General features: G+C 43.1%; 1 protein-coding gene and 1 long non-coding RNA gene across 5 annotated transcripts in view; both read left to right on the forward strand.

Moving 5' to 3' along the window:
- The window catches only part of LOC106807491 (pentalenolactone F synthase-like), a 20,966-nt gene extending 15,394 nt beyond the window's left edge, over positions 1-5,572 (forward strand). Inside the window, exons 2-7 of one of the 4 annotated variants that reach the window (XR_001393678.1) lie at positions 542-696; positions 913-1,152; positions 1,579-1,718; positions 3,745-3,900; positions 4,508-4,839; positions 4,886-5,572. Coding sequence is in view for 3 of the 4 variants with exons in the window: in XM_014809824.1 (XP_014665310.1) it covers positions 542-696; positions 913-1,152; positions 1,579-1,718; positions 3,745-3,900; positions 4,508-4,675 (859 nt within the window). In the remaining variant the exon portion in view is untranslated. Of the gene's footprint in view, positions 1-525; positions 697-912; positions 1,153-1,578; positions 1,719-1,763; positions 1,901-3,744; positions 3,901-4,507 lie in introns of all 4 variants that reach the window. The other 3 variants (XM_014809825.1, XM_014809826.1, XM_014809824.1) reach the window with 3 other exon arrangements.
- A 2,187-nt stretch (positions 5,573-7,759) lies between these two features.
- On the forward strand, positions 7,760-9,404 carry LOC106807478. The gene is made up of 2 exons (XR_001393674.1): positions 7,760-7,798; positions 7,830-9,404. It is a non-coding gene; the product is annotated as an uncharacterized LOC106807478 (long non-coding RNA).
- The last annotated feature ends 78 nt before the right edge of the window (positions 9,405-9,482 follow it).

A 9,482-nucleotide genomic window follows, 5' to 3' on the forward strand; every position in this document is an offset into this window, starting at 1 on the left:
GCACGCACGCACGCACGCACGCACACACACACACACACTCAGCAATCAGCAGAGCGTCCCGTTGTGCAATCATGCGTGTACGTGTCGCAAGATCACTGTGTGAGATGGATGTCCGGACGCGTAGCCTAGCGGCTCCTCGTCTGGAACCGGTCGCGTAGCCACGGCCTAAAATATAATGCTAAATAAATACGAAATCTATTTACTACCAAAGTCTTAATGTTTCTCTACTCTCTTTCACCTATTATTCCCGACAATTTCCTGTAAATGCCGTCCAAATGCTGATCTGCAACACACGCTGGCTGCTGCACACTGGCACTATATATTTATGTGTTACCCTAACCAATGACTTATTGATATTAGCAACAGAGATGCACGGTGTCAGTCTAGCAGAGTAAGTGTGCATTATTCCTCTGCCTCTGGAACGCGCAGCCAGGTATGCAGAATTAATCACGTGTTGGAGACTGACCCAGTTATGTGCTTAGTTATACTAATTTACTATTCATATTACGTACTAAATAATTATAGGTACCAAAATTTGCAGAATGTCGACAACAACAGCACCCTACAGTCTGGAGCCATTAAAATTGGGAGCTGTGGCCAGAGGCTTAAATCTGAAGGACAACGTTTCTCCGGAGGTTATAGCGCAGATCAAGCAAGATGTCACAAAGCACCACATACTTATCTTTAAAGATCAGGGTACGAGCATTGTCTGTACTCCATAATTTTGCAATGTGTTCATCTGTGAATGATGTAATTGGTTAATCAGAAGTAATTAGTTGTGATGTCAAAATTATTGGTTAGTTTTGTTTCAGGTAAGTTGCAATTAATAGTAACACAAAGCCACGATGCTTTTGCATTAATGATGTCTAATTAAGCATAGTTTGAATTGATTGTATTCGTCCTGTTGATTAGGTGTAATAAGTGGGGATAGGCATGTAGAAATCAGCCAGTGGTTTGGAGAGCTAGAAAGCACCTTCTACAAGCATCCAAAGTCTCCGCATCCCGATGTGTTTCGGGTGTCAAACGATAAAACAGAAGGCTGCACGGGAGTTGGGAGGACGGGCTGGCACATCGACGGCAGTTTTCAGCCCGCTCCATTCGCATACGCTCTCTATCACATGGTCTCGGTTCCCCAGAATGGAGGAAACACGGGTAAGCTATACCAGGTCGTTTGCTCCAGTTGCCACAATGCTAACAGTTTACAAGCAATTACACAACTGTAAGATAGCACTAGCTATAATCAACCCTATCAGATCTGATAAATGCTAATGCCTCCCTTGCTGAATCTGTACTTTTACAGAAGAATGTGTATTGCTTGCAATTTTGTTTTCTGGAAAAGTCCAATTCTATTGTCATCAAAAAGTGGTGACGCGTTATTATGTGCCATTCTATAACACGGCATGCATTTCATACATAAAACACATGTATGGGTACACGAAATTTATCCTCTCAGACTCTCAGTGCAGCACAAGATTTTTGCGAATGTTTCACCATTTTTATATAAATACCCGAATATAAGCTGCGAACATAAGTATTTTTACGGTCGTTTGTATCATCCAGCCAAACTGCGGTTTTCAGAGTATGTAGATCTGCATGCATTGGTTAAGAGCCTCGGCAAAGATCAGAGAAGGAGGTGGGATCAATTATGGATGGTCAGCGATAGGCGTTCCACGAGCCCTCGTCCTCTCATCTTCTCTCACCCGATCACAAAACAAAAGGTAAAGCGCAAAGGCTGAGACATCTGCGTCATTCATTGATTCTAGTGTTTGTGAATCTATCTGCTCTGATCGAGAGTCTGGGGAAGGAGAGGAGGAAGCGATGGGAGAGGCTGAGGATGATCAGTGACAGCAGGGATAGTGCCCACCCCATCATCTACTCCCATCCCATCACCAAGTCCAAGGTAACACACGCATTCGCGCGGAGTGCTGTGTCGCACACCGTAGGTCTTAGTAGAATATGCACTGTTGTATCCTAGGCTTAGTAATACAGGTAAGGTAAAAGGTGAGATGTTATTTCGTTTGTTTGTGGTCTCGTGTGATAACGTTTGGCAGTTTAACGTGCCTTACTCTTATCCCCACAAGAATATCAGCTAAATGAATTCCCATCTCTTTGAATTTCAAAATGTTCATGTCATTTTCGTACAGGGTTTGGAATCCTTATAAAGTGCATGCATAAAACTCCTTTTAGTTGGGTGCATGCCAGGTATTTAAAAAATTTCTAGGTGCTTTCTATTTTTACACTGTATTGTCGTAAGGGCAAACATTCAACCTGCAGAGTTCAAAGTGTCAAAAAGAATAGTCCTCCTTTCCGTTGGGCAACTCTGTTGTTTCTGGGAGTGTGATGGTAAAATTCCACGACACTATTGACTGAATGAGCGATATCAGTGAGCAGGGCGCGAAATTAGCACCGGCCCACCGGCATATGCTGGCAAATTATTTGGAGGGCCAGTAACATTGGCAAAACACCGGCTCTCCGAGCTGGTGGTTTCAGCTGTGTTAGCGAGTACCTACATATTTATTTATAGCATTAATGAGCAAATAGCCTACAATACTGTTTTACCTGAAGAATATCATGCCATAATTTATCAACATTTTACAAATTTGAAATCGAGAATGCAAGCGTGAAACATGACGTTGACAAAAACACTTCCGACATCATTCACGATCTGCATTATTGTCTGTTCAACAGCTACTACGCGATGCCGCACACTATAACATTTTTCGGACAAGCAAGAGTCAGTGATCACTGTTTCGAAACAGTCTTATCTTTATATGTGAAGAAAAAAAAATTTGTGAGGGCTGGTAAATTATGGTGAGGGCTGGTAAAAAACGGCTGTTGCCAGCCCTCTGGGTCGGTGCCAAAAAATCTGAATTTCATGCCGTGAGTGAGGTTGCCGAAAATGTGACGTGAATAATGGCGATCAAACGGCTAGAGTGCGTGGGACAAGTTAACGCAATGTTTACAAACTTATCAATGCATATATCCTTGTCACTTATATGGCTGCGTGCAATAGCTAGTTAAACAACGTGGAGGTTGGTAATTCCTGCTTGTCAATAATGTAGAGTCAAGCACTCAGTTTCCAGGCTGTAGTTAACCCCGGCTAGGCCTTGCTTATTGTGCCAGTTTGGCGCATCACATCTTCCCAGATGCTAGCTACCCTGCTGTCAATTAGTATGAGGATATAGTCTGGCTATAGGTTACCAGGGCACCTTGTTTCTGTGAGTTAGTTCCCAGACTTCTCAGTAAAACCCCTGTGTAGCCCTTCAATCCATCACAGGCCTGAAGCAACGAGCTACGTAGGTAGAGCTAGGGCCACAATTAAAAAAATATTTGTTTGCCCTCACCTGACCCAGGCTGAAAGGTTTGGGTAGGTAGGTAGGCTTTTTATTTTTTTTGAGGGGGGTCTTTTTACAAATTCAGCACGGTGTCTACATGCTCGGGTGTGCTGGTGTGGAGATACCTTTTATGTTGAATGTTTGTTTTGCTTGGTACATATAATGTTTTGCCTACAGATTTATATAATGTACAGTGATACAATTTTCTAAAAAAAAAGAATGGGAAAGATCAATAAAATTTTGTGAGTCGGCCCCTTTTTGGCGGGTCAGTCGGGTGAGGGCAAACCCACCCCATTTTTATTATGGCCTAGTGAAAAGAATACTACAGCTCAGTGAAATTTCGGCGACCATAGCGTGGGGTCGGTGTGAGCTACGATGGCAGAACTGATGCGGATTTTGGCTTCCACAGACTCTGTGCTTTCACCTGGGCATGACAGAGGCATTCATATGGGACAAGGGAACGCAGCAGGAGCGATACACCAACCTCAAAGAGACGGGAGAGATACTCGATGAGATATATCGTGAGATTGTGAAAAACGATGGAGAGTTGATCTACTCACACAAGGTACTGTGTACGGCTGCTTCTTAGGTTGATGCCCCCTCTCACGTGCTCTCTCTCCCTCGCTCACGTGCTCTCTCTCTCTTTTGCTCTCTCTCTCGTCTTTAATTCTAGCTCCCTCTATCTCACGACTGGTTCTATCTTTAGGTGTATTGTATTGTATGTGTATAGTTATTGTATTTTTACGTCTATTGTGTGCGATTGATTGTCTTTGTGACTCGTTCTAGATTTTAGCCAGTTTACGTTATGCTGTGCTGTACTTGTACTGTGACTTAAGAACAATAGACATGTGATAGTTCCAGGTAGCCATTATACTTTTTCAAAATAGCAGTCAGGTTACTATGAGCAGATTTTGGTAGAAATACTAGGAAAAATAGCCACTTGAAAATAACATGACAAAATAATGGAACGTTTGGCGATTTGGGGAGGGGTGAATCCGTGCATTTCTCATTGAGATTAGAAAATAAAAAAAAGAATTTGTAGAAATGTAACAATGCAGTATACTCGACGACGGTAATTTTTGATTGGAGAAAGGTGAACAATTTCCGAAGTTGTCATTCAATTCAAAGCGATGCAATGTTTCATCGTTAATCCCGAGCCCTTTGCATTTTAGTGGGAGGTTGGAGATTTTATCATGTCCGACAACTTGTCTGTTGGCCATGAGGCAAGTCCGTCTACACAGCATCATAGGAACAGCATCGGGCTAAGAGTGCTTCATCGCACAACTGTAAAAGGCATTCACTCACCAACCAAGGAGTACGACCCAGATACAGAGGATTAGGTGTAGATCCAGCGTCTATCTATGATGCAGGTCATATGTCATGTCAATGTGATGACATGTCACAGATCAATGTCATGACATATCACAGATCACAGATCAATGTCATGACAGATCACAGATCAATGTCATGACAGATCACAGATCAATGTCATGACAGATCACAGGTCAATGTCATGACACGTCACAGATCAATGTCATGACAGATCAAAGATCAATGTCATGACACATCACAGATCACAGAGTCAATGTTGCGCATAACAGACAATACAGTGTGATTTTTTATGCTTGTGGTCTTGCCAATATTTTGCGATGTTTACCTGCTGTTATGAATTACAGAATGTGATTAAGTTTTACTACATTTTATAACCAACTTGTATCAAGTATAAATTTTATACGATTTGATTATGATTTCCGATGATCATGACCTATATGTAACAAGATTGGGGTTATTTAACTATGTTATACGACATGTGATACTAGTGATATGTAAAGTATATATTAACGCTGTTAAGTTTTAATGTGCTGTCATTTTGTTTAATGACATTTCACAGTAGCAATCTGTAGATAAGATTTCTCAAGACAGTTGATAGATGGTGGAAAATATATTGTAAGCAAGTTAGACATTTAAGCTGTGCAGATATTAGACATGTTTAAGTATAACACTCCTGCTTTGCAAGCATTTCAACTACAATCTGAATAACGTAAATGTGCAGCTGTTCTGTTTTACATGCTCGTGTTGTGATGTGTGTGGCAACTACCTAAAAAAGCTAAAAGTAAAATATACCAGAAATATGATGTTTGTACTTCTACGCTTTAAGCGAACAGTAAAATGTAATGTAAATGTAGTACCAACTATAAAAAATCCGACTATCATTAAAACTCCCGACTAAAACTTTATTTACAAACATTGCCTTTCCATGAATAACGCGGCTGCACTGCGCAACACTTTGCATCAATAACGTATACAAGACTGAAGCTGGCATGCATATAGCAATGGATGACATGTAATGAATGAAGTTGGAAAGCCTGCACAGATATATAACAGACAAACACTGCTTACTCGTGATTTTGTACATATGAGACGAACTCTTTTAAAGTTTAAAATACACATTGCCTGCATTTCACAGACTGGATACCTCACACAACCAACCCCTCTGACATTCACAACTCGGCGTTAGCTGTCAGTTGGGTTAGTGACGTGGTGAAGCGATATTACAGCAAAATTTTAGTACAAATCTTTAGTACTCCTTCAAAAGCCTCCTTCATATCTTTGAGCACGGACACATACTGCACTTTAAAAAATATAGAATAGTTGAATTGCACACCAGAAAAAGGCCTTCAGGTAATCTGTGATGCAGACAATGAACGAACGATTGACACATTAATTGGCAGGTAGCAAGGTGTATGCTACGCTCATTATAACAACCTGCTTTCACGTAGTATCTCGTGAGAGCAGCAATAGTTGTTGAAACCCGGCTTACGAAGAGATGTCCTGAACTACCTCGCACTGAAAAACGACCACTAACCTTTGACCGAACTAGATCCAATTTAGACCAATCAGAGCACAACCTCCTACATCATGCAGTACTGTTATATTTCATCTTCAAAATCTGGTAGAGTCTTTTCGACTAGTCCTTCACCTTTTTTTCTACGGAAGAACGACCAGGGCCCCATCTAACAAGTAGGTGGTGACAGGTGAATGAAGACATTACTTCTTCGATATGGGGGGCAAGGGGCCAGAAAACAAGCAAAGCACGAACGGAAGCATGGGGTTGCGCAAGACAGCCCGCTATTGTCTGTTGCCACTGTGACACGAAACAGCAGCCTATCTTCAGAACACGTGGTGAGGGAGTGTGTCAGGGGGGAGGGGGTGAGGAAAGGGGGAGGGATTGCCCTAACAACAATTGGCGTTATAGACAGCATGTCTTTCTCTCTCTCACTCACTCTCTTCTCTCTGCAAGCCAGCGTCTCTGGCTGTGCAATATACATGGACACACACGTTGCTTTCCGCAGTCGGCCGTGCAGACCAGGAAGGTCGTTGCAAACGCAAGTAATAAGTGTCCGTCTAGAGTTTATCACCATCATCATCATCACCACCATCATCATCATCATCATCATCATCATCATCACTACATACCAAGCACGGCAGGATCATAAACTGGCGGAACTGGCCACCAGGGGACATCACCTACCTGCTGGATTTCTGCACTGGGTCATGCGCAGGCTTAACATAAGCCTGGATATCATCGCCAGTACGACGTCGACTCAGCAAAAATGTACACATCTAAAGCACACGATCGTTCACACAACGCGACCTTGGAATGGAATCGTATCTTCCAAACTGGAATGGAATGCCTGGCGCAACCTGCTTCACAGCACACAACTGCTTTCACTAGCACAGCAAAAAAAGCACTAGAGTCCTGTCTCTCCTCTGAGCAAGACGACCATGTAACCGTATTGGCACAGCGTAACTCATTTTTAGCAAATGCTAGCCAGTGTATCATCACGAACATGCGCATGCTACACACACGTGCGGAATTGGTTACGGCAACCAAGGAGCTAAATATATTTATATATAAATATATTTTATATTTAGCTCCTTGACGGCAACGATGCCATGTCAGAGCTTTCAAAGAGTGCCACTAGATGGCTGCAATAAGTGGCATGAATATCTGATGATTGGTTTCAATGTTCCAAAAGTTGGGACTGCATATTATAGTTACAACTTCCATTGGTTAAATATGTGAGATTTCTATGTTATTGAGCAGCGAGGTGCATTTAGAATAGATATAGTAACATCGAATTTGGACAAGGTTGTCATAACACTGTAGCAGAGATAAACAATGATTTTACTACAAGCAGGAGGTGATGTTCTGGGGATCACTGAGCGACAGTAGATCCAGGATAACAACACTAACTGCTGCTAAAAAATTCTGAAATGACATCACTGACGCAACCAACGCCGCACTTGCGCTGAGAGGGCCTATGTCCCCCAGGGTACTGCCGGAACGTACCCTGGTACTATCTAATATGCCGGACCATACCTCGTCTACTCCACTAACGAGGGAGTTGCCTACGCCTACTCCCTAACCCTAACCCTAACCATATCAGATAGTTACCAGGGTACGTTCCGGTATACCGGACCGTACCCAAGGTACGTTCCGGCAGTACCCTGGGGGACATAGACCCTATGAGCCGCACCACATACATGTTCATACTCTACATTGTGCTCACGGTCTCATCTAACCAGAGGAAGCTCACAGGCTGTGGATTCTCAAGAAAATATATGAATAGACCCATCTCTACAGGTCACACCTCGAACGACAGTGCCAATGTACCTCAAAACTGCACACTACAATTGCAGTAGAAAGTCCGAACAGTTCACAACATCCTTAGAAGAAGATATCACTCGCTCCGTGGATGAACACCAAACAGTAACAGTTACTTTCTATATAATTATATATATCCGAGGCGGGGACAAAACGCGGGAAAATTAATGCGCTATTGAGCATTAATAGCTGTCACGGTTCACTGACTCACAAACCTTCACACGTACACACGCGCACGCGCACGCACACGCACACACACACGCACGCACGCACTCGCTCGCTACATACACACACTCGCACCCGCGCGATGACGCACCATGGCAAGATGCACGGCAAAGTCTGAGACGTACAAACTGTTTCTACGCGGTCACACCTCGTCCGGTCACCGCGCTGCTGTCACGTCGGTCTGAGCAGACGCGGTTGACACCGATAGTCTCACTGGTTGACACAACGCGAAAAATCTACGTACACATCCTTGTTCAAGATTCGGTACATCGCGAAACAACACACTTTTCACAATCGTGACGATAGTAACTTTAAACATTTTTGGCCCGCAAACAGATGTGACGTAAACATTCGAATTGTGTGAATGGGTGTTATAGCTGAGAAGTCATATCTCGAGCGAGTTAAACACAAGTAAATAACGAAAATTTCCACTTTGGCCCTACAACGTTGAGATTTTCCATACGAATGACCAATGCAATGACACCCTATAATTATATGTTGGTATTGAGTGGGCACGGCTGAAACCCTAAAGTAGCACGATCTGTTAGTAGAATGGCGATCGTAACATAGAACTGTTGGTAATTCACCACGCAATGTATGTAACACTGCAAACAACGTTCACCGCCCGAAAACACTCACCAACGAGCATTCTCGATTTTTCCCATCAGTAAACTAACTACAGGACAGAGCTTGCATTTCAAAGTTGCGTCAAAAGATTATTACCAGTCGCTTCCGCGCATCGGAAATGGCCCATCCGTGGAGAAAATAGGCAGCAGAAACTTCCCCTGCCTGTGCGTCACGGCACGCATGTACAATTCCAAGTACATTACACAACTTTGTAGACTCTAGCGGGAACGATTTGAGCAAATATACAAACGTCATGATTTTCTGATCGATACACGCTAAGACAAACAAAAATGTGAACACGCACCAGCCGCATCTGCCACGGATCTTCATTTCAGATCCGCTGGAAGCAAAGGTGATGCACCCGATACAGCCGTGAGACCAATAAATAGTGATCATGCCAACAGAAATATACATAAAAACCGTCTTAATAAATTACACACACGATGGTTGAGGTTTAATTAAGGTATGACAACTTGCGACCTACGACGAAAAAGTGGGCCAGAATTTAAATTAATACACACACACGCATGCACGCACGCACAACACACGCACGCATGCACGCACGCACAACACACGCACTCACGCACGCACAACACACACACTCACGCACGCACAACACACACACA

The sequence above is a fragment of the Priapulus caudatus genome, unplaced genomic scaffold, assembly GCF_000485595.1.
Source record: "Priapulus caudatus unplaced genomic scaffold, Priapulus_caudatus-5.0.1 Scaffold218, whole genome shotgun sequence".
NCBI classification, from domain to species: Eukaryota; Metazoa; Priapulida; class Priapulimorpha; order Priapulimorphida; family Priapulidae; genus Priapulus; species Priapulus caudatus.